This window comes from Ammospiza nelsoni, chromosome 8 (genome assembly GCF_027579445.1).
Source record: "Ammospiza nelsoni isolate bAmmNel1 chromosome 8, bAmmNel1.pri, whole genome shotgun sequence".
Taxonomy (NCBI): Eukaryota; Metazoa; Chordata; class Aves; order Passeriformes; family Passerellidae; genus Ammospiza; species Ammospiza nelsoni.
The window spans coordinates 20,307,761-20,332,928 of record NC_080640.1 but is presented as its reverse complement, the minus strand read 5'-3'; the positions used below and the strand labels follow the sequence as shown (position 1 = coordinate 20,332,928).

Sequence of the window (25,168 nt, the reverse complement as noted above, 5' to 3'; positions counted from 1 at the left end):
ACATGATGGTGTCAGGAAATATCTTGGAGGTTAAATTTCCCTGACTTTCCAGAGATCTTATGGCAGCTGAGTTTGCCCCTTAGCTACCTGTGTGTTAAGCACAGAACACTTATTTCAAGAGGCCCCCAAGGAGCCTTCTGTTCACTTCAGCTCTCCATGGACACACAGGCATGCAGTATTACACAACTAAGGAGGATGACAGATCATTTGTAGACAGCATAGCTGCAAAAGAGTCTTGTCAGAAACAGATTTATTTCTCTCACCCTGTCCAGTGCAGGGAGAGACTCATCTACATCAGCTTTCCCTGCAGGCACTCACTCCAGCAAGGATGCTCATGTCTGGCTGGCAGCAGCTGGTGAGTTCAGGTAGAATTTATCATTTTTTAGGTGTTGGCAGTGGAGGGTTGCCAGCAGGGACAGGCAGGAGTCGGTAAATTAGCTTGAAACAGTTCCTTGTAGTGCCATCCCTGATAGTCAGGACCTTTCCATGTGGAATAAAGTACTGAAAAATGTAGTGTAGTATATGGGTGATGGACATGAAGTGACCTTGATTGTGAATATCTTTCCTGATTTCTGATACACATAGAGTATTTCAAGCACAAATATGAGGGCAGAACAAAGTGTTATCTGATTTCACAGTTGTGATCTATCTAGTTGTATTAAAAACAAGGTAAGCTTAAATTTATCTTCATATATGTACCTCAGTGTACTATAACTCATTACATTTCTGTGAGCCTGGAAATAAAGTTTTAAAAAAGTGACTTAAAAAAAAGTGACAGAATGGAAAAGAGGCACAGAAAAGTTACTAGACTGAATCAGAAAGAAGACATGTGGATTCTAACTTCTGATCCCTGCTTCAAATGCTAGACATTTTACCCAGGACAGATAAGACTGCAAGGCAATTTCTAAACCTCTGTTTTATCCTTGGGCTAAATATTCTTTTATCTGTTCTGCCTAAGGACTCCTGTAGAGGTAACTTTCAAACCTAGGTGTTTCCTTCAGACAGGGCACTGTCCTGCTGCTCTTTCCAGTGTTACAAGGGGAGGCTCAGCTGGGTCCCTTATGTCTTGCTCTGCTGGGCACCGCACCTGACCTGGTGCCTTGTTCCACTTCTTCCTAGTCTTTAGCTCTCATTTTCCTTAGGACAGGAAAGAAATCAGCAATCTCAGCCTCCCTAAAGATGAAGCTATTTTTCCCCCTTTGAATGATGTCCAAGCATGAGGTGAATGTTGAGAAAGGCATGTTCAGCTGCTCCCTGCCACCCGATAGTCCTAGCAGTATAAGAGCAATCGCTTTACATCAAGACTTATTTCCATGGACTGCATCAGTACAGAGGGATCCCAGAAAAACTATGTGTTTAATTCAGAGCATTTCTGATGGCAAGATAATATCCCATGGCAGGAGATGATGCAATAATATTGCCAGCTGGAGTTAGGGTTCCCAGAAGCACTGCAGACTGAGGTAATTTTTTAATTCTCCTATCACTCCTTCACTGCTCACCCTCTTTTTGGTTTATGTTTGGCCAAGGGTGTCCTTCTGTAGGAGTTACTCTGCCAGGGATGGTAACTCACAGGATGTTTTCTTGTGTTAGGGACCTTATCAGTAAATGAGAAAGCAAAATTCTACATCCTGATCATGCTGGAGCACAGCAGCCATTAAACCAGAAGTCCAGTTCAGCGGCCAGTGACTGTGAGGGAAGCAAGCAAATAAGGAAGAGGGATGGAAGGTGTTCATTATGTGGTGAGCAGAGCTAAAGAACACCTATACCTGGAATAAACACAGGTATAAACACAGCTGGAGGATGGGGGACTGCTGAGCTGCCCTGGCTCCATGGGAGGCTGCTTGGACTGGCATGGGGGTACATGGTAGAGCATCTCTTGCCAGAAAGGTGCAGCCTTGGTGAGGATGTCTGGGCTAGCATTGCTCCAGCTCCTACAGCTGCTCTAGGCTCCCACGGAGACAGCAGCATTTAAAGTTCTGTTCCTCTGCCTTTCCTCAGCAATATCCACACCACAGTACCCTACTCTGGGACACAGACACTCCTGGGTTTTGCTAAACAGGAATGTGAAATAATGGTTTAAAAGTCAGGCAGAGTTTTAAAACCTGAGTTAGCTCCAGGAAGTGACTTGGACTACCAGTTGGGGAGAGCCTAAGTATCGATATATAGGCAGGAAACATTTGAGAGCCACTGTGAATACCTATGCAGATGGCTGCCTTTTGAAGCACTAGTTAAATGTATTACCAGTGCATCTGCTAATACACCCTCCTTGCCTTGCCACAGCCTTCTTCAGCTCCCACTACTGCACCATAAGAATGTGAAAAATTGTTTTGTTGGGACTGACCCCCAGGTGGTTCCTTATCCTTTCTTCCTAGAATGTACTACTTTCTCATATCTGCTCTGATGTTTACTTCAATTTTGGGGGTATTTCTCTTGTCCTTTGTTTTAATTCTTTCTAACTTTTCACTGTCATTTTTAAGCTCCAGAAACTGTCTCCTTTTCCCACTTCTCCCTGCACCTCAAGCAAACAGAATTGAGGGTACATTATTTCTAGATGAGTATTTAGAAACATCAAACCTCTATATAAATAACTGAAATCCCTGAAAAAGAACAGAGATACATAATAATTCTTTTGCACATCACCAAGAGTAGCAACTGACATTCTTCACTGCTCTGTTGCCCTGAAGGATCTCAGTAACACTGCTACTGCTGTCAGCTCTTGGGTTTTCTGTAGCTTTGTTCTTTACTTCCTATCTCTAGACAGAAAATACAAATTTAAAAATCTACATCAGTTTCAGGGGGAAAGTGGGAGCTTGTGGCAGGGAGAATCAGCCTATAGTTGTCACAAGTAATTGCAGGTGAGGTTCTTTGGTTTCTCATAGGTTCTGCAGTGTCCTTCTCTTCTCACCCCACCTTTGGAGGCTTGGGATCCATCTGTAGCCAGGGTGGCTTCTTCTCAGCCACTTGTGCTCTCTGGGGTGCACTGTATTTTCAGCCCCATTGTAAATCATCTCACAGGACAAAAGGCTCAGCCTTTTCCACAACTGGAAATAGGACAGACATACCAGGACAGCAATCTATTCCTAACTTGCTATCACACTGTGTCAGTGAAAGAAGTGCTTCAAAATATCTTAATTTAAACTTATCTGCTGAACTATTTTTAGTTCCTAGGATTCAAGAGCCTCTCCATGTATGGTAGAGGAAGGAGGGAAAACTGGGTGGGGAAATTTCCTCCTCTGCTTTATATGGGCCTGGCTGCCTGTGCAGAGTCATCAAAGTTACTCATTCCATATCAGAAAAGGAAATCCTTCTTGTTTAAAGCGGATGTACAGCAGCATCACTTGAAAAGATAGGTTGCTTATAAATAAGTGGCCTATTCATCAGCAGGTCATAGAGATTACCTCTTCTGAGAGTGACTGCAGTCACATTTCTCTGCAGAGAGGGTGAGTGCAGCAAGCCATCTCTCAGCCTGTTACAACTGGTATAGGCCACAGGGGCTGTGAGCAAGATGAAGTATCTGAATGGCAGTTTGAAGTTATTGCACCACATTTTCTATTTGGCTTTCAGCTCTGACAGTTGTAACTCTAATGATCACAGTTGTGTGACTCACTGGTTTTGGCATTCACTGCAGTCTAGGACACCAGTAGGTTTAGGATAATAGCCTACTACTACTACATCCTACATGCCTTAAAGTAAAATAGAAAAGCATTCTGCTTAGACCAGGATATTAAAATTAATTCCTGAACTATTGATCTTACAGAAGTCTGTTCCTAGCATTATGAAGCCATGCTGAATCATCCTTGGCCCTTGCCACTCAATGAGCAGCCACAGCTTCCATGGTTGAACCACAGATGGAGGGAGTGATCTCATTTCAGCATGCATGAAACTGGAAATTGCTTCTGCTTGGGAAATCAGTTTCCATACACTGCAGTAGCGGTCTAGTTGTATGTGTTTGTTTAAGAGACCCCACTTAGTAACTGTCATTCATGTGTGAATTCTCTGCCACTTGGAAGGCATTTATTAAAGACTACAGAGAGATAAACACCAGGCATCTAGAGCTCTTTCTCTCCATTTCTCCACCTTTAGGCTTGAGTATGACATTTAATCTTATTCCTTCAGTTGATGTCCTTCTATGGAAAGCGGAGGTAGTATTTTCAGGCTGATATATTAATGGGGCAGAACCCAGATTATAAACTACTGTTGTCTGTCTTAGCTAGGGTGGATGAATTTTTCATTCTTTCTTGAGTCATCTCATAATTGTCACAAGTAATTTGCCATCTTCCTCAGGTATTCTTACTGGAGACCTCCAGGACCGTTCCCTCAGGCATCACTCTTGTCCAGCATTTCAATGAAGATGTTGTGGGTTGCAGCACTGGAAGTAAAGCTGATAGAGCTCTGCTCTGCTCAACCTTTGCACCTCACTGCAATCCTGCTGCCCCAGAGCCTGACAGAGACACAAATTTAACATGTGTTAACTCAAGATAAATCTAGCTGCAGATAATACTCTCTGGGAGGGGAAAGATCTTTAGCATTTGAAGATGTATGGAGGAAAATGATGTGATTCCTGAAATGAAAAGGTGTATACTCTCATTTGTCCTAGTACTTCTACTGTATGAGATACCATTTGAAGCACCTTTTTTTAAACAATCAGTTACTCAGACATTACTTCTATGATATTATTGTCAGCACAGGGACTCTGACTCTGGGTCACAGTTCCTCAGACACGATCAGAGGTCATTCATCATCCTGCTGCTTGTGAAGCAGTGTCAGAGTTTGCTTCCAAGCTACATTTGCATGGTCCTTGCAGAGCCCCAGTTAGTGATTTTTTCAGACTCTGTTGTCTCATATGTTAACATAGCCTGGCCTTGCACATGCACTTCTACTCTGACTTAGGATGTGTAAGGCTGATGGGGAACAATGGTATTAAATCAAAATTTTGCCAATAGCTCAGATCACAAAGATTATTAGAGCAATAATCACACTGAAACAGCTATACATATAACCCCACAGACTGTCTTAATCAAGCTGATAGTTTTAGATTCCAGGGTTTTGACATATTAGTTGAAAGAATTTGTAATGCAAAAAGACAACAGGAATCCTTTCCCCATCCAGTTGTTTCCATCAGTTCTGAAAGTAATATTGGACAAGCTTTCTGACAAGATAGGGACAAGTCTGCTCAGGGACAATACTGAAATATTTTTGAGACAAAGTGATATTGATGGATGAGGGAGAGGCATAAAAGGGTGAGGCATAAAAGGACTTTGACAAGGAGTGATTAAACAACAGGCATTATTCAAGAGAAGTGAGAGAAAATTATAGTTAGGAAGGAGAAAACTGTCAACCTGGCCAATACCTGGCTAATTGTTCTTCAGTTTCTCTTAAACCCATCATAGGAAGGGACATCAGTTTGCTGGGAAATGTGTAAAGCTTTATTGTCATTAGTATCTAGCACTTACATTAACTAAGAATCTCACTCTTTGCAGAAAGACACAGGAGCAGAAATGGGGGTGAGTAGATTCAGCATATCTTGATACACTGACTATACTGAAAGAGCAAGGCTCAGTCAGCTTCTCTGTAGAGGTCAAATGAAAGGAATTAATGAAACTTGTATCAGAATGGTCCTCAGTCCTTGCCAAGTACCTTGGAATAATGAGAAGAATATATCCTTCTAGCAGACGTAGACTGTGACAATAAGAAAAAAACAATTATTTAGCTTCAATTAAGTGCATGAAGTGATTTTTTGGTGCATTTTTGCAGAAAACAAAATCAACATGGACTAACAAAAAGTAGAAAGAGTCTTTGACCTGCTCAGTAAGATAAGACTTCAGGTTGAAGGAATAACATGAACACAGTATATGCTGGCTTCTATAAGATACTTGATACAGTTCCACATGACTTTTCCAACGAGAGAAATATGGATGAGATAGGAGTACCGTAAGGTGACCACACAATTGGCTAAGAATAGAACAGAAAACATCACTATTAATGGCTCATGATGTCAGATGAGCTAACTGGCTAAGTTGGTAGTAGTGTTTCACTGGCCTTCTGAATCCAACAGGACTACCTCTATATTTTCACCCACAGAGCTTTAAACACTAACGTCAATCAAAGGTCCTCTCCACCTCAATGTTAAATGACTGGCAAGGAGACAGATGATAAAAAATCCCAACCCTCTTCTCTTCTGTCAGTGGATCGTATCCTCTGGCTGCACCTAGACGGAACGAGCAGCATGTACTGTGGGGCACACCACAGCCCCCAAACTGCTGTTATTCACATCTGGAACGGAGCTGAGACACCTTGCAGCGTTTCTCTGGTTTTTCTTCCCAGAGAGACCCAGGTGTGTGGGGGTTACCTGGACTGAGGAGCTCAAAAGTGTTCCCAGGTACAGCACTATTGTCTTCCTATCTGCTTTTTTCAGATGCTAATCCCTGCTAGTGAAGCTTTGTAAATGTGGCTTGTTTCTCTTGGGTTTTGTACCTAGTGAGCAGTAACAAGAAATAGCAATAATACCATTTTCAGTGGTGTCATGGGGATTCAGTGGAGATTGCTGTGTATTAATTGGCAGATGACGTAACACATGGAAGATATACAGTGTCTCATGAAAGGCTAGAATTTTTAATGTGGCAGGAGCTTGAACAGTTGCAAAAAATGACTAAAATCAACTGGTTAATGAGACTATCTGGCAAGTGGATTAATCAAGTCCACATAGTGAGATGGTGAGCATATACTTGTCAGTATTACTGGAGTAGATGTTGGATAGACTGAAAGACAAAAGGAGTGATCAGTCAGTGGTATCCTGCTGTCAGACATCAATTTTGTCAGCAGCAGACTTAGCAGATCCTGGCATCCTTTTAATTTATGTTTTGTATTTGATACCTCATTCTCTCATGTCTAGTAAATGCAAATCTGTCTGACATCTGTCTCTCACATTCAAAATGAGAAAGCTTTTGTGTGTGTGTGTTTTCTTACCAGTTTTTGATGCCAAATTAAGACTGAACTCAGGCTTCTCGCTTCCTATGGTGGGGTCTCTCCTCTGCTGAGCCTCCTATTTCCATGTAAACTTGAAGGAGCATTGTATCTTTGTGACTTCAGACTCTTAAAATTAGCAAATGGACTCAAACACTATTAGCATGAAATGGGTAAGATCAAAAGACGTGCAGCATTGACTGAATAAACCTTTCAGAGGAAATTGGGCTAAAACTGCAAAAGACAGATTCACTAGTGCATTAAACAGGTGCTGTCCTGGCAAAAGAAAGTTCTCCTTTGGGAGAGGGCTATGTAGGGAATATGCAGGGCCCAGGTGTGATCTGTTAGCACAGAAAAACTGGCCATGTGTGCTACCCTTTGCACTTTTGCACTTATATTTCCATCCAGCTCAGAAAGAAGGGCAAACTGTCACCCAGCTGAGAGATTTTTTGAATGAAAAAGCTGCTCAAGTCTCCAGCAGGATACCATGAGACTAAGATATTGCAGCCATGCACAGTGATGTCTCTACACCCTCTCTGCCTAACAGAGCTCTCCAACAGCAGTATGCCTAAAAATGCTCGAAGATCTACAAAATGAATGGGCATGTTTTTTTTCCATGGGCTGTTAACTTACCTTCAGAACAGCCTGTTTCTTTCTGTTTTTCCAAAACCAGTACTTTGCAGTGGGGCAGTGTCTCAGTGGCACATTTAAAATCATTAGCCATTTAAGAAGAAACACTGGTTTGACAAGTATTTTAACTCTATAACCTCAGATACATGCTAAAGTGTTGCAGACTTGAGTAGGACTGTAGCATTTGTCTGTAGCATCCTAAATTGGAGCTGAAACCATATCTGTGTTTTATATTATGCACAGGTTATGTGATGGAAGTGTGAAAATATCCAAGAATGACAAATATTTCCTATCCCAAGAGTTTTAGCTTTACTTTAAGGGAAAAGAATATATACTCCTCTGCTTAACTGTTTGCAATTTAAATACTGATCAAAGCTTTAAAGGTTGAAACTTTCAAGGGAAATACTTAGAAGGTCAATATAACCCATCCAAATCTTATTTTGAAAGGACTTCAGGTATGTAAAGTATGAGATGTCTGTAGCCTCTAATGACTTACTGAGATATTTGCAACATTAGCCATGGAAAAATGACCTTGTCTAACATAAATAGCTGGAAGAACAAAATTCGAGGTGACCTCATATGAAAAAAGCAGTTGACAAGTAGTATTTCATCACAGAGGAACAGGCTCTTTAGAACTAGCAGAGTACCTTATTTTCTATAGTAATGGCTTTTCTAGAATTCGGTCTTGGTAATAAAATTTCCTGGTTTTTGTTTCCTAGAGAACATGAACAGTATCTGACCTCATGTAAGCCTGCTTGTTCAGTAGCTTTCCTGGGCATTAAAAGGCTTTCTTTTAATAAGGTCTGATCTTGGAAAGATTTGTACTTTTTATACTTCTCTTTACTGTAATTAGGTAACAAAAATAATTTCACTTCAGTGAAACTTAGTTAAGAGGAAAACTTCCATAGGCTTTGCTTAATAGAATTTTTCCTTTTTGTGGATTTTTTCCAACAGAATTCAGTGTGTACATGAAATAAGTGCTTTAGAAGGTAACAAAAAGTTTTCTATAGAAATTATTCACTACACCAACAGAATTTATCAGAGTTTTATAACCCTTCCTTTTACTCTTTTATCTATTCCATTTGAATGTTCTTACAAGAAACTGAGCTGTATTTTCATTCCAGTGGTATGTATCAATAATAAAAGGTTTCCCCAAAGACACATATATATACATATATCCCTATATGTGTAAATATTCATCAAAGAAGAGGCTTGAAGAAGAACCACTTTCATTGCTCTTGCACTAAGAGCCTCTGTATGACACATGACAGGTCTTGTCACTACAGCAGTGTTGCCTTGTGAGAGCTGTCTTCTTGGTGTGCAGTGATGGCTGCTGGATTTCAGCATACATGGTCAGACCTTCATTTTTCCAGTCTCTCTAATACTGGAGATTGTCTGCCAAGGCTACAGAATTGCTAAGGCTGGGGCTGCTGGAGGGAGAGTCATGGGAGGGTGTCCCTTGGCCACGGCTCTGGGGTTGTCTCTCAGGAGCTCTTGCTGGATTACAGAAAGGAGTGGTAAGACAGGACCTAGACAAAATGTGAAGAGATGCTGAGCAGGCCACAACTGCTGAGATCTACAGACTTCCCAGCACCATCTATTCCCTTCCTTCCCACCTACCACAGTCCTCACTATCAGCATCTCATCTTTCAAGACCTCTCAGTCTCCTGTGCTGGAGCTCTGAATGGTGCTGCCAAAACAGCACTCCCTGGTTTCCAAATTCTCTGTCACCCTCCCTGGGCACAACCATGCTTTCAGTGTAGGTAACAGCCTCTGCTGTTTTAATTCAGCTAAACAACTTCACTGCAGACATCCAGAATCCCAATGCTCCTCTGTTAAATGTTCCTCAGTTGTGTACACAACAGAAATCTGAACTGTGGACTGGTTCTCCTCAGACATGGAAGAAAATTGATATACACAGGAAAGCTCCTGCTCTCTCTTTTCTTCCTCTTAACCTTGAGCTGAGTGCTCTCTGAGAGTTTCAGGCAAGGGAACTTATTTTCCTCCTGTGCAGGTTTCTTCTGCCTCTGCATGTTGGACAGGCACACTGTGTTAGTTGTATCTCTTGGAGGGGCTCTTTGACACAGAAATGCTGGACGTTGAGGCATTGGTAACACTAACTTGAAGCCTGCACCTTTCTAACCTGAAGCTTACACCATAGAAGCTGTGATAATATAGAGTATATTTTCTTATTTTAAAATAAAAAATAGGAGTTTCTCCTTACAGGGAGTACAGGGAGTGGGAAAGAGTAAGTTTAAGTGCCAGGTGACAATGTCCATCACACTGTTCAGTGATGAAGCTATGAAGACAAAAATAGACAAAGTGACCTCATGGCTTTCAGCAGCAAAGCCTACGAGACAAAAGAGAGGCTTTAAAAGGCCTGTGGACTGATAGCAAAGAGCTTGGACATCTCAGAGTTTTGGTTCTGCTCCAGAAGAGCTTTGCTTTGCTTGTCTCTCATTGCCTCTCTTTCTGTTTATGGGGAGTTGTGAATTAAACGGGCTTTGTGACATGCCCAGGTCTCCAGGTCTGGACTCTACTTTCTCAAGCTTGGATCAGCCTTATGCAGGTACAAATCCTTTTTTCTTTTCTTTTCTTTTCTTTTCTTTTCTTTTCTTTTCTTTTCTTTTCTTTTCTTTTCTTTTCTTTTCTTTTCTTTTCTTTTCTTTTCTTTTCTTTTCTTTTCTTTTCTTTTCTTTTCTTTTCTTTTCTTTTCTTTTCTTTTCTTTTCTTTTTCTTTTTTCTCTTCTCTTCTCTTCTCTTCTCTTCTCTTCTCTTCTCTTCTCTTCTCTTCTCTTCTCTTCTCTTCTCTTCTCTTCTCTTCTCTTCTCTTCTCTTCTCTTCTCTTCTCTTCTCTTCTCTTCTCTTCTCTCTTCTTCCTTTCTTCTTTCCTTTCCTCTGCTTTTTTTAGTCTACTCTCCTTACCCCATTCTTTTGCCCATTCTGATTTCATTCTTGCTCTTTAACTTCTATAAGTCGTCTTAGGAAGATGTTGTGGAAGATTGTAGCTTGGATAGCATGACCATTTTTCTGTTGGGAGGACTGGTGTAATTAGTTGTGTGCTTTAGCCTTTGATGAGGAGAAAGTTAGGAAGAAGAAAAGAGGGAGGTGAGAAGCAGGTCCCAGAGGGCCCTATTTGCCAGCTCCTTCAGAGCACAGGACAGTTCAGAGCAACTTTCTAGGGAAGTTGTACATGAATCCTAATGCTGAGCTAGGACTACAGGCTGGTGGAGTTAAAGACCATCTTTTGTTACATTTTCTCTGGCAGTATTTGCTAGCCCAAAGTTTAGAGTTGGCACTTCCATGGTAGTCTGCTGGCAGAAAGGGCTGTGCAGACATCACTTTGAATGGTGTTGCTCCCTGTCTGGTAGCTCCTGATGCTAGAAATCCTCCTGTGAGTCACTCAGGCCAGAGCTTACATATTCTGCACTTGACTAAGGCTCTGTGGTACTGCTCTTTCTCCTTGTAACTTTAGAAGCAAAATACCACCAGGTGAGGTATAGCTTTTAGTAAGTTGTTTGTAACAACTTCCCTTATTTCTCCATTGTCAACAACCCCTAGAGACACAGGCATGCAGATCTGTAAATGAAGTGGGCAGACCTTCGGGGACTGTAGCTTGCTTCTACCATGGAGAGCAGGTCTTTGAGGGCAAGTCTGTGACTGCCCTGAAGAACACTAAATCTACACACAAACCTGGACACTACTTCAGTCTTGGTTCAGCAAGGTAGAGTTATTCTGTAAGGAAAGTTTTGCAAAGAGCCTTCACTTTGCAAATGCAAGTACAAATAATGAGCCATTTCAGCATTGCTTTTCCTGTTTCTAGTTCTGGGTGCAAAGGAGAGGAATGGACTGTGCATCCACATGAAGTGATCTCAAACCACAGAATTGCCCTTGCTGAAGTCCCAAAGCAGCAGCATGTGCTATGGAATGGCTACAGACTTTGAGAGCTTCCTGGAAGGATAGAGCTTTGCAAATCAACACTTTATTTTCAGCATGGGGTGGGAAAGGGAAGCTCTTTCTGCTGTGGTTACACTGATGCAGTATGGAATGATGGTGCCACAATTGTGTAGACTGGAAAGGTTTTGGGAGACTGCAGCCCTCAGGAAAACCAGTAAACTTCTTAACTAAGCTCCCTGTCCCTCACTGCAGGCGACTCTGACATTAACAGGTTCACATTGAATGAATGCTTTGTGATGAATTGATCAGAAGTGAGATACTGAGAGGACTGAGCAGCTTCCATCATCTCTTGAGCTAACACCATCCCTCAGCACTGCCTTGCACCTCTCCTCTCCTCTCCTCTCCTCTCCTCTCCTCTCCTCTCCTCTCCTCTCCTCTCCTCTCCTCTCCTCTCCTCTCCTCTCCTCTCCTCTCCTCTCCTCTCCTCTCCTCTCCTCTCCTCTCCTCTCCTCTCCTCTCCTCTCCTCTCCTCTCCTCTCCTCTCCTCTCCTCTCCTCTCCTCTCCTCTCCTCTCCTCTCCTCTCCTCTCCTCTCCTCTCCTCTCCTCTCCTCTCCTCTCCTCTCCTCTCCTCTCCTCTCCTCTCCTCTCCTCTCCTCTCCCTTCAGCACAGCAGAATTTATTACGTCTCTCTTGGGAATGTCAGGGCTGGACAAGGTGTTTTTTTGACAAATTATGAGATATGTACAGTGGATGGTTGTTTCATCTGTACTACCATGTTGGGAAACAGGCAATGGAAAAGGGTGAAATGAAAGACATCACAAATTAGTCTGTGGTTTAGAAATGTGGGGCTTTTTTTCTGTGCAAGGCTAATGTTGACTTCTGTCACTTCAGCAGTGATTCAAGGCATGTCCATACTTTCACTGGCAGACAAGCCTGGTTTTACTATTGAATCCTGTTCACCACCTGCTTTCCCTGCAAACAAAGACAGAGGATACAGTGTTCCTCCCTGGGGCTTTACTGACCACAGAGCAGGTGGAAAATTATTATCCCACACTTTTATGCCAGTGTCCCAACAGGTGGTGTCTTTTCCAAGCAAGCCTGTCTAAGTGGATTTCCTTCTGGTCTGGCTGATCACTTGTGGGGATCTGGGATTCTTGCTCAGGAGCAAGTACTCTTCTTCCTTGCCAGGCATGGGGCACAGGGAAGAGACTGCAGCCAGAATGAAATAATTCTTCCTTTGCCTCCTGCAGTGGCAGGGCTGCTGCAGAGCAGCAAACAGCCCTACACACAATGCTGCTGCACCACACTGACTGGAGCTGACATTGCAGGGCTTAGATCAGGAGCAGCCCTGCTGTGCCTGCAGAGCACCCCTCCTTTTGCACACGTGCAATCCTCTGTATGGTAGAAGGAACATCTACAGAAAGCAGGGCTCCACCTTCAGGGTGAAAAATAAATGGTAAAAATTTCCACAAGCAAGCAAAGCACTGTAAAAACGTCTGGGACTCCTGTTCACATGCTTTAGAAATAGGAAATCCTAGGTCTGATGAGTAAACTTAGACTGGCCATCGGAGTGGGAGGAGTTCCCTCCCCACACCTGCATTGACTTCTACTGTTTGCAGGAAAGAGAAAACTGCTCCTGATTTTCTACCAACAGTTACAAAGACACAGTTTATAAAGACAGTTTATATAACCAGCAAAAGTGGAATGAAAAAAAAGAGCAAGGGCTGTGTTTCCTCTTATGTTCACTGGAGCACCTATAGCCATTTCACTGTCCACCTTTGCCCACCCAACCTTTTCTGACCTCTCAGAGTGCCTCTTTCTATCTCTTTCAGAGCTCCACCGCCACGAAAGCATCCAGGAGAAGAATGTGAAAGAAGCCAAAACCAAGTGCAGAACCATTGCATCCCTGCTGACAGATGCACCCAACCCCCACTCCAAGGGGGTGCTGATGTTTAAGAAACGCAGGCAGAGGGCTAAGAAGTATACATTGGTGAGCTTTGGCAGTGTGGATGAAGACCGCTCCTACGAGGAGGAAGACGGAGTTTTTCCAACCAGTGAATCTGAATTTGATGAGGAAGGTTTCTCTGATGCCCGAAGCCTAACTAATCACTCAGACTGGGACAACACTTACCTAGACATTGAAAAGTCCAAATCTGACTCTGAACAGAAGGAAGAGAAGCAAAAAGGTTTGAGTGAAGCTTCAGGTAAAGGAGCACGATTATTTGAGCAGCAGAGGGAACGGGCTGGGAAGTACACAGTTGAGAAAACTCCAGTGCAGAAGAGCCCAGAGCTTGCCCCAGCTGCCCAGCCAAAGCAGGGCACAGTGAACGGAGATATGCCTGTGCCACAGAAGGCAGACAACGTGCCCCTCAGCATCCACCTGGAGGCTGTGCAAGTGCCCAGCAAGCAGCCAGCCACTGTCCCCACTCAGCTCCTGACTGCCCCCAGCCCCACTTTCTTCCCTCCTCCCCCAAGCACCCCCGACCCCTTCTCTGCAAGTTCAACAAGCATGTTCAACAGGTCTGCACGGCCCTTTACTCCTGGCTTTTCTGGTCAGCGTCCAGCAACATCCTCTGTCATTTTTAGGCCACCTGCACCCAAAAAACCCACTGAAAGTCTGGGTGGGCAAAGCACAGTGGTTCCCCCTTTCTCACCTCTGGTTCCAGGAACACCTGCCAATGCCCCAGTGCCAACACAGCGTGGTCCAGTCAGCTCCTCCACATCTCTGTATATTCCTGCACCAGGAAGACCAACATCACCCCTGGAGTCACAGCCAAAAGGGGGAGGAAGCACTTCAGAGGTCAAGCCTTCTGCCAACACTGCCCGGACATCCACCACCTCTATCTTTCTGTCAACTCCCTCAAAGCCAGGAGGTGATGTGGCCTCCGCAGCATCCCAGCCACGAGTCCCTGGAACAGCCTCTTCTTCATTGTATATTAGTCCAGCACCATCACAGCACATGAGAAGCAGCTCCCCTGTGCCAAAACAGCCTTCTCCTGCCATAACTCCAGCAACGCCACGACCTCCTTCAGAGCCCTTAACCTCCAGGGAGCAGAGGATTGCTGTGCCAGCTCCCCGCACAGGCATCCTGCAGGAGGCTCGCCGACGGGGCAACAAGAAACCCATGTTCAGTAAGATTGAGGAGAAGAAGAAGAATTCACCCAACCCTGAGCTCCTGTCTCTGGTGCAGAACCTGGATGAGAAGCCAAAGGGTGACCACCCTGCGGCAGGCTTTGAGTCTGGGCCTGAGGAGGACTTCCTCAGCCTGGGTGCTGAGGCCTGCAACTTCATGCAGTCCTCAGGCCGCAAGTTCAAGACCCCACCTCCGGTGGCCCCCAAGCCTCAGCAAGATGCTGGATTGGTCAATGGGGCCCAGGACATGCCTCAGCTTAAAGGCAAGGGGGCAGAGCTCTTTGCCAAACGCCAGAGCCGCATGGACAAATATGTGGTGGAAACAACACCGAAGCCAGAGTCCAAGCCCAGGACCCCCTCTCCATCCCCTTCTCTACCCTCATGCTGGAAATATTCACCCAACATCCGGGCTCCCCCTCCAATAGCTTACAACCCAATGCATTCCCCTTTCTATCCTCTGGCAGCCAGCAAATCTCAGGCTAGCAAAGCAGAGAGCAAAGTGAAAAAGGCACCTGGCCAGAAATCAGGCATCAAGGTCATTGATTTAATGCGCCACCAGCCCTATCAATTGAAGTCAGCCATGTTCTGTTTTGGGGATCCCCCAAGCCCCAGCACTCAGACTACTCCTGGTCAGCCAACCCCACAGGCTAGCTCATCCTTCGTGGCAGCCAAGCAGGTCCCTGTGAAAATAGCCAAGACCCAGGAGATTCGTCGCTTCTCCACTCCGGCTCCCATGCCAGCCTCCAGCAGCCTGGCACCCACTGTGCTTATGCCCCGCTCAGCCACCACGCTGGATGAGCCATTATGGAGAACAGAAATGGCCTCTTCTGCCCCTGCTACACCAGCACCCTTCCAGGTGGAGCTCAGCCCCTCCCCTAAGCCATATCAGAGCTCCCCAGAGCCTGGACAGGTGGGACAGGGACCTCCTCCAAACTCAGCCTCTGCCTCTCGGTTTCAGGTGGCCAGGCCCAAATTCTCTGCAGCAAGAACAGGCATGCAGGCCAATGTGTGGAGGCCAAGTTTTGGCCATCACTGAGGCAGGCACCCCTCCCATCCTGTCTGTGGCCCCACAGAGATAGTGCTTGTTTTGTCTTTCATGTCAGCTCAGTACATTGGGATGAGTGACACAAAATGAAGAAAAAAAACCTCAAAAAATTACTGCCCTTCTGCACCACCCCCTTCCCCAGCCTCCCCTTGGTCTCAGATGGGATGCTTCATGGAAAGGCTTACTGGCTGTGGCTTTCCCATGAGACCGTTCTTCTCTGATCCTCCCAGTCTGTCCAGTTCACTTGTGTGTGCACACACACATGCACACAGCAACACTCAGCAGGGAGTTGAAGGACAAGTGGGGCCTCACCTGGGACATTTCTTCCAGAATTCCCTCGGTGGGTGTATGGGAAAGAAGGCAAGAGAGCAGAGGGAACAGTGCTGTTTGCCCATGCACATGTGGGCAGTGTGGCTGCGCCCAAGAGTGCCCATGTGTGCCTGTTCCTCCAGTCACCAGGGCTGGGGCTAAAAAGAGAGTCATCCTAGCTGGTACTAATTACCACTATCAGATCTGGAAATAGTTTGTCAAAGAGGAGCTTTGAGGGGACTTGATGGGGCTATCACCACCTGTGGGAACTGCAGTAGGAAGTATCCATTTTTAAGGATACACAAAATCAAAGCCAAGCTCAGGAGTGTCTGGTTGGCACAAAGAAAGGCCCTGCAGCATCAGTCCCACTGAACAGGATATGGATGCTGTAAGTAGAAAGGTGGATTGCATGGGAAGAGGTACAGTTGGCTTTAAAATGAGACAGGACTGAATATGCATTTGTTCATGATCTTTTGGTTTAGTTCAGGACAGAAGTGGGACTAAATTAGAAATGGGTCATGACATAAAACTTGCTGAAAGCTTTGTGATGAGGGGAAAACAGAGGGCCTTTACAGACATTCTCAGCATGGAAGTGAAGGTCAGGAAAACAGAAGGTCACAAGTAAAACTTCATACGAAACGACTTAGGTATTATTGTGGGGCCTGTTTGGTAAAAACAGCAGTGCTCTGAGAATCCCAGAGGATCTGCACTCATACACATATACAGAGTTCAGTTTGCTGGTGATGCTGGGGAAACAGTACTTGGTACTGGTTATTCCTTGAATGTCCCAGGCTAGCCTCCAACTTCATCTCCACACTACAGGCATTCAGAAGAAAGCACTGCCTTCCCAAGGAAGAATTCAGCATTTTAGTAGGGACTGTGCATGTGTGTGTGCATGTCATCTATTCTCTGCTTTACACACCCCCCAGCCATTTACGTTCTGCTTGTGATGCTCCTTTGCCAGCAGCCACTTTTCCAGTGTGATCCCACAAGTACACCAAGAAAGATTGCTCCTGGAAATCTGGCTCCAAACACAGCAGATGCCCCAGCTGCAGGGAAGGCGTTTGCCACCTCTTTCTGGGTCAGGGTTGCCCAGCCTTTTGCAAAACCCAGAGGAATGTGTACAGGAGGCAGAATGAGGGTCTCAAAGCCCTCTCTCCTTGAGACAAGTCTCCCTCTCATTAGACATGCTCCTTTGCTTCAAGCAGTAGCCATTCCCTGACTGGACTGAGCACAAACTTTGGATATACAAAGTGTAGGTTCTGGGAAAAAAAAAAGGAATGCTAATGAGTCTGAAGCAGTCTGTATGCAGTGCAGCTAGTGTTGTTTCATACTAAATCTAAGCCAACCTTCCTCTGCACAGCAAGAGCTTATGATGTGTAGCTTTTTCATGACAGCTGGGGGCTCCACTTTTTCTTGGAGGCTTGAAAGTCTTTCTCTGTGAGTACCTGGAGATTTTTCATGTGTGCTCTCCTGTGAAGAAAAAGAAGGCTGGAAAACCTAGCCAGCACCTCTGACCCTGGACAAGCTTCAGAGGGAGAGAATGAGAGAAAAGGAGAAGTAATTCACAATTCTGCCTTTGAATCCTTCCCAATCTGGCTGGACTTTTTTTGCACACCTGTGTTTGCAGTGCACATTCCTGGTGGTCCTGAAACATATCATGAGCATGCTGGGAAGAGAGGAGGACAGAACTTACACCTCACTTAGCACACTATCAACCGTGGGAGAGGATTGTAAGAAAAGCCATGGGAATACCTTGAGTTAATGGCCAAAGGTGAGGCTGAGGCAGAAGAGATGCTGCATCTGGTTGTATAGGAGCAGCCAACCTGAATTGATGAGGAGACTGTGTCCCTGAAAAGCCCCAGAGAGGATATCTTACAAGAAATCATCACCCCAGAGTTAATTCAGATCACCAGAATCCATTTAGCTCCAGTGAAGGGGAGCAGCCATGCTATAAAACCTATCTCAGATGATTCCTTTCTCACTCATCCTGTACTGCATTGCATTGCCAGCATTTCTAGGAAAAAAAACAAAAACAAAATTTAAAAAAAGATAAAAAAGTAAACCAAAATAAGAAGAAAAAAAAAAAAAAAGAAAGAAAAAAAACCTGTGTGCAAACTGAACCTCTGTGACTCTTCCCAAACATGGAGGGAGGAATCTTCTATTTCATCTAGGAAAGCTCTACGAAGGAAGTCAAGAAGTAGCAGTGCTCCAAAAGCTTTGTCTCTCATCTTGTGGAGTGTTGTCTGTCCCTGGCTAGAGATTTAAGCCATTAACCTTAGACAGACAAGCTAGGCCAGGCTGAAAGCATTACCAAACTCAGGTGTAGAGAGGGGTTGTGTGGACCAGAGGAAGGGTGCTCAACATAATTCTGCAGTCAAGAAATAACCTCATAAAGTTTGAATCTTACTCCAGTATCCCTTTCCCTCAGGCCCCTAAAATTAAGTGCTCTCAGGGCCTGAAAGTCTCAGGAAATTCATTTTGCCACTGGAAAAATAGAGAAGTCTGGCCTCAGTATGTAAGGGACATTGCATGGGTTTAGTATTTTAGTGATCCCACTCCAGATTTCTGGGAGACAATGATTTCTTCTGAGGAGTGATTGCCAAACACCATTCAGTGTTAGATATCATGATCTAAGTGAGTAGAATAAATGCATTTGCCCCATCATTTCTGATAATGTAATGGGCAGGAAATGAAAAGTTTGTGTTTGCCTAGAGAACGAATATAAAATATAAGAGCAAGGAAAAGAACCAGGAGGCTGGGAATCCTGCATTTTACTTACATCCTTGCTTCAAAGCTATGTTTAGAAGCAAAACTGAAGTAGTTTAATAGATTTCAGCCCCTCACAAACTCTTCTGGATCCTTTGCTGACACAGGACTGATCTGCAGAAGCAGAGGCTGTTGCAGATGAGGCCTACAGTGTTCGTGGTGTATCCCAAATAAGGCCTGTAGCAGCAAGTAGCATGAGATGAGAAATAATACTGAGATGCATCTGTTAAGTTTTAAAGAAGAAATCTGAACTACTGCTGGCTTTAAGCAGCTCTGCTAATGTCTGCTCATGAAAATCCTGTGGCTGGCCTGTTAAAAAGGTCACAGGTGAGGTTACAAGGAATACTTAAGAAACATGTAAGCTTGTCTTGAGCCTCTCCAAATGTCTAATTCCTCAGCTGTTGAACAAGCACAGACATAAACAGTTGTTTGACAAGTTTTAGCTCCCACCTGCTAAGTTATAAGCTGCAGTGGTAGGCCAAACCCCAGTGTTCCCTTGTTAAGTATTTGAAGATGTCTTCATGGGCTCTGCCTATCATCCCTCCTCTCTAGCATGCTGCAGGCTACACATTGCAGCTCTGGCAATTCAGGGGTTTTATCTTTGCTTTAGAAGTAACAGTCCCTTCCCTCTCCATATATGGGAACACTTACCAGAGATAACCTCAAAATCCTGCAGCACCTTGGAGGAAGCATCTCAGAAGAGACTGGTGTGATGAGGAGTCACTGATGCCAGACATGAGCACAGTGTGAGGCAAGATTGTTCCTCATGAAGAATATGCTCCCTTTCTGCTATAATATCCAGCACCCCTACTAAACCCTTTTCCTAGAAGAGACCCATCAGTGCTGTGAAAATAGGAGCCCAGCAGCAGTGCTCTGTCTGGTGAAAGATGAGAGCCCAGATGAACAGAGCTGGCATCTTTGTTTATGGAAATACCTTTCTTCCTTTTCTGTTTTGTCTTTTATTTTTTTCCAATTTACAATCACTTTCTATTTGTTTGTGCAGAGAAATAAACTTGTGATATGCACTTTACATGTGGCATTTTGTCATTTTCTTTGCTTGGCACCCAGAAGGAATTGCTATCTGTACAGCATATGTATTTAGCACTACCTACTAGAAACTGCTAAGGACAAGAGAATATAAGGAGTTCAAAAAAGGATAGGATCTCTCAGCAATAAAAACACCTATGTTGGACTTAAAGTCTCAATACATTAAAAAAGCCCCATGGAAGCAAAAACTTAAGTGAGATCCAAAACTTTGATACTACAGATTATAAAACACTCACTCACTAACAGGTTGAAGACATTTGTGGACCAGCCTGAGCTGGCCTGCCCCATGACTGCCCCTCAGCCTGTTCCAACATAAACCCTACCCTCTGCTTGTAAATCCAGTACCAGTGGAAGCTGGTCAGCTGTGATAAATCCAAATAGAAACTTGCACTGAACAATTCAACTTAATATTAGCCAAGATATCAGAAAAACAAGTCAGTCAGAAAATCAAATATATCCCATTGTTTTCTCAGGCTCCAAATATAATTCTCACTCTAAACTTAACCCAATTCATGTTAAAGTCTACTCAGTTTCTGGGTCCTGAGAGGTTCATTGTGTTCAGTTTAGGACAAGTGTTAGCAGGTTGCCTTTCCCAGACATACCTCACTCACAGATAGCACATCCTAAGCACTGCAAAAGACTCTGGGATCAGCTGTAGGATTAGACTGCAGGCTCTGGACATTTGTCCAAGTATAATTTTGTGGATGTTTGTCAGATTAATTGCAAGGAGGGCTACCTTTTGCGGTCTGCAGGTAGGTTGTAGGACTATCCAGCATATTTCTGATTGACTTGCCATGAGAAAATGCAGAAAGGGTCGGCAATGTTTGCTGATGCCAAACCTAATCTTCTGTCCAACCAGAAGCATAGATCCCAGAAAAGTGAGTATACAGATGCACAGGCTGCAGATTAGGACTGTATCTTGTTTTGCTTAATAAATCTGACATAGTAGGATTATGAGCTGCTCCAGATGGTTTGACACATTGCAGGACAGTTGCTGTATCTAGGGCTCTTAATTAAATTCCCTGTTAACCTCTACAACCTTCTCAAGTGAGAGTCATTTCCTCTCAGAGCAGATCATGTCAGAAGGAGCCAGACAAACAGACTTTGAAAGGTGGAACAGGAGCCTGCCAAGTCAAAGGATTACTAAACAGCTATGGAGCAGCCTAGGGATTAACCTGGCCTTCAGTACCCATCTTAGAGAGAAGTTTAAAACCAGAAAATAGTAAGGTGCCTAGTGGAGATATCTACCCCCGAACAAACCTACCCGGTGGAAGGAGGATGTGCAGCGAAGAGCACAGCAGGGATGTCCGCGGCACACAGGGAGGACCAGGCTGTTCCCCGCCAGCTCAGACCTATAGCTTCCATGGCCACTAGATGTAGCCACTGCTCTGCTCTGAGTCACCTGCGGGCTTGGCATTCGCCTGAAGCGGTGTTAAGTCTAGAGGGTTTAAAATCTTAGGAAGTCCTTTCTTCCTAATCTATCCTCTTTTGACGTTCACATATGGTGTTGCTCAGTCCCACATACCAGAGGAGAAGGTCAGGCTCATAGCAGAGAGTTTTGGCAGCCAGGGGCTTGCTGCAGCTCGGAGGGGGTTCTTGGGTCACACCGACAAACAGGCTGCCCAGCAAGTAACACACCACGGGAACGCAGCTATTCCACACACGCTCTAGCTCTGTGCTCAAATCCCACAGATTTCTGTCCCAGTCCTGTGTCTTATTGTGCACTAAGCCCACTTAGTGGCACAAAAGAGCCTGGCATTTATTACTTCTCCTATTTTGGTGCTACAAGTCTCCCTGATGTCTGTGTAAACTGGAACAGGTTAAGAACACATGAAATATTTTACAATAACAAAACTTATATTTATTTCATCATCATTACCATAACAATAACCAGGAAAAAAGCGCCAAATTAAGAGTCTTGCAACTTTTTTTCAGAACAGATTGAATCATGTTGGAATCTGCAGTTTATGAATACTTTCAACAAAGATCAGTCCTGGACATCAGGGAAAAAGAAGAGCAAGGGCAAGGTTTAATTCTCCATCTTGGAAAAATTAAAGTGGTGAATACTGATGCTGTTTTCCTGACTTCTACATGATCAAAATGTGCTCTGGATATAGCTCTGCTGCTGATGTTTCACTCAAGTACTGCTTGTGTCCATCTAGCAGCATAATAAGGCAGATTTCATATGCTACTCTCTAAGTTTGTAGGCATTGACAACTTGAAGTTAGATAATTTGAAATTAGGTGTACAAGAATGCAGAGCGAAAATAAATTAATTTTGAAGATACAGGTCAGAGAAAGCAAAGCTTGGTTTAGGCTGTTCCTCAGGTCACTTAAACAAAAGGTATAATTGGAATGAGGGAGGTGGTCACAATGAAATAAAGACATTTTCTTGTATGATTATAAACTCTCTGAAGTGGTGAAAAGTCCTACAGGCAGCACATATACTACCCCACTGGCATTAATGGAAATTCCATGTATTTATGCAAGGATTGAATTTAGCCACCAAACCACCCCATGGTCCAGGTAAATCCTTCCATCCTAAAGAAAACTGAACCACCTCAAGTACAGTTTGCAGTGATTAAAACCCCTTAGCATTGACTAGTATGAGTGGGTAAGATAACAGTAAGATAACAGTTATCTTCTTCTGAGTCCATTGCATTATTTATGGCAGGGATAGAAGATTGGTACAATATTCCAGTGCAAAAAAGCCATTGAACTTGGCACTGTGGCAGGACACAAGTGAAGTCTCTGGTAGACTCACAATTGACATTTATAGACTTAGGAACTAGACACTCCTGTGTCTCTGGAGAAACTGTGTATAGAAAGGAAAAATGAGCAGGATTTAGTTCTCAGTGTGGAAACTGAAAATAAAGACATATATACTTTTATTTGAAGGTAGAGTAGGAGGTAATGAATCTCAGTTTAAGGTGTGTCTTGGTGCTTAAGTGTCAAACACAAGAGTGCCTTATACAAATCACCCTAAAAATCCTGGTGCCATACTAATGGGTTCAGGGCTCAGGCTCCATTCAGTTCCTTCCAGATGCACTCTTAGGTCCCATTTCTCACCTGGTATATGTATACTTCTCACATGAGACCTTAACTAGACAAACATATGCTTTGTTCCCATCAGATCACAGTTCCCATCACTCTAAATCTGGACTTCAGCATCCTTGGCCTTGACCCTGATCCTGCCTGCCTCTCTCCCTTTGGGCTGGGGATCCACAGCAGGCTCTTGTGTCCTGGAGGTGGCTCATCCTGAACTGTCAGTGCCTTGTTTCTGGTCCTAATTGCAAGTCATGCCTGCTCACATCTGATTGAGTTCCTCACACACCATGCTAGACATGCTTTCTTCTTGCTATTGCTTTTTCCTAGTCTCACTTCAGTTTTATGGGAGGAACTGATAAAGAAACACATCTGTTTCCTGCTCACTTCCAATTCCCATGGGGCACTCTGCTCCCTTCCAGCATGCTCAGCTTCTCTCTCTCTCGGCAGCTGCCTGGGGTGGGAGGAAGCAGAGCTGCACCAGGTTATGTGACAGGGAAGAGCAATCACATACTTCCCTGCTACATCATCTTTTGGAGATTCACCATGCCTCAAAACCCATCAGGTTCCAGCTGGCACAAACTGTTCTCCTAAGGTGTAATTTGTGCTCAGGTAGGCCCAGGAGACAATTGGAGAAATAAAACAACAGCTACAGAATGGTCTGAAAACAGCTGCTGGAAGAAGCAGAGAGGAGGCAGAGTTTAGCATCAGCGTAGTTACCACAAAAAGGTGCCATATAATGGTAGCTGCATTTCTCAGCTTATCACCTGGTGATATAAATCACATTAATTTCTCAGATGGTTATCAAAATGGAGCTAGAAATTTCTTAAATTTAGATGTAACTCTATCTCATGCCTTTGGGAAAGAAGAGGCAAAGGGCTCTGATTTTGAGCAATAAAGCAGCACATTGTGTTTGTTCTCACTCTGTCCTTCCATATGCCACCACCCTCCCTTGATGAATGATGAATGAGTATTTAGAGCCCGGGAATTTGAATAAGAGAGCAGCATCTCCAGGAGCACAACTGGATGTCACAGCAGACACTGGGCACTCTGGCCAAATGTCAAGCACAGTGCTAAACCAATCCAGATGAATTACCATGGTGAGAAAAACACTCCTCCTTGTACAATCTGCAGTGAGCAGGGCTTGGCAGCACCAAGAGACCTCTATGGCTCCTCTATGGCCACCTGCACTTGTGCAGAGTGGGTGTGACGTGTGGACAGATGGTCAGCTGTGGCAGTAGCATTTGACACCCTCCAGCTTTGTGCAGATGTAAATGCCTTCACCAGGCATGAAGCTCTGTGATGGTGCCCAGAGCAGGCAGTGGGTATTTACAGTTTAATTGTGCTTATTTTACACTGGAACTGCTCCAGGGATTTGCTCCTGAATCACTGGCATGGGAGTGTGAGAGCAGGATCTGGGCTGGACATCAGTCTGGTGTCTCACCCAGCTCAGTGAAGGATGCAGTGCTCTCATGGGCAGTGGAACGTGTACATCATGCTGTTACAGTAAATGTAAATGAGGGAGGATCAGAGCTATGAAACAGGCACAATGCAAGGCATACATTGTGCTTATATGGATGCAAGCAAGAGGGAAATGGGAAGCTTTAGGCCAGGAGAATGCCATAAGTGCCCTAACTCCAAGCAGGATATAAAAACTATTTTCCTATTGCCCATAGGAATGTTCAGCAGTCTTCTACAGGACCTTCTTAACAGTACTGGGCTTTAACATGTAGTGTTTTCAACCCAGTTACCACACTGCAAAGTTTTATATGCATTTGGGGCAGGAAAAAAACAGCAGCAAAGTCTAGGGAAAAAGGAAAGTGGCTATGTCCTGATGTTCCTTTATATCAATTTGCTTGCAATTCTTTGTCCAAACGTTTTTCTATAATCACAACTGTGTTTTGGTTTTTTCTCCTCACTGGACTCTGGGATTATTCAATGGACAACTTGATTTTGATCCACTAGGGATTTGATCTTCCAGTGTCAAATAGTAAGACAATGTTTTCTGGAGGATTTTTGCCTCATTCAGAAACTGAAAAGTATGTTCATCTTTGAGTGCTCCAGTAAAATGAGACATGTTTTCTTCATCCTAAAACCAGAACACAATTGGGTAAGCAGGAAAAAGAGGGAGTTGCCTCATAATGATTTAAGGGGAGTTATTTGACTGTACAAAGCTGCACCAAATGCAGACTATCAACCCTATTTCTGTAATTAATCAGGAAATTAATTTCCTTGGTTCAGCTGGGTTTCCCATACATATTAAATACCTACTTCCTAGAATTCTATAAATAGCTTTCTAGACTTTGTGGGGTTTCCTACTACTTCTTGCTT

At 44.1% G+C, this 25,168-nt stretch overlaps 1 protein-coding gene across 1 annotated transcript in view; it reads left to right on the top strand.

The window, feature by feature from the left end:
• SYNPO2L (synaptopodin 2 like) overlaps positions 1-19,776 on the top strand; it is a 35,504-nt gene extending 15,728 nt beyond the window's left edge. Inside the window, exon 4 of the mRNA XM_059476979.1 lies at positions 13,324-19,776. Coding sequence (XP_059332962.1) covers positions 13,324-15,659 — 2,336 coding nt within the window. The 3' untranslated portion in view covers positions 15,660-19,776. The remainder of the gene's footprint in view (positions 1-13,323) is intronic.
• Positions 19,777-25,168: the final 5,392 nt, after the last annotated feature.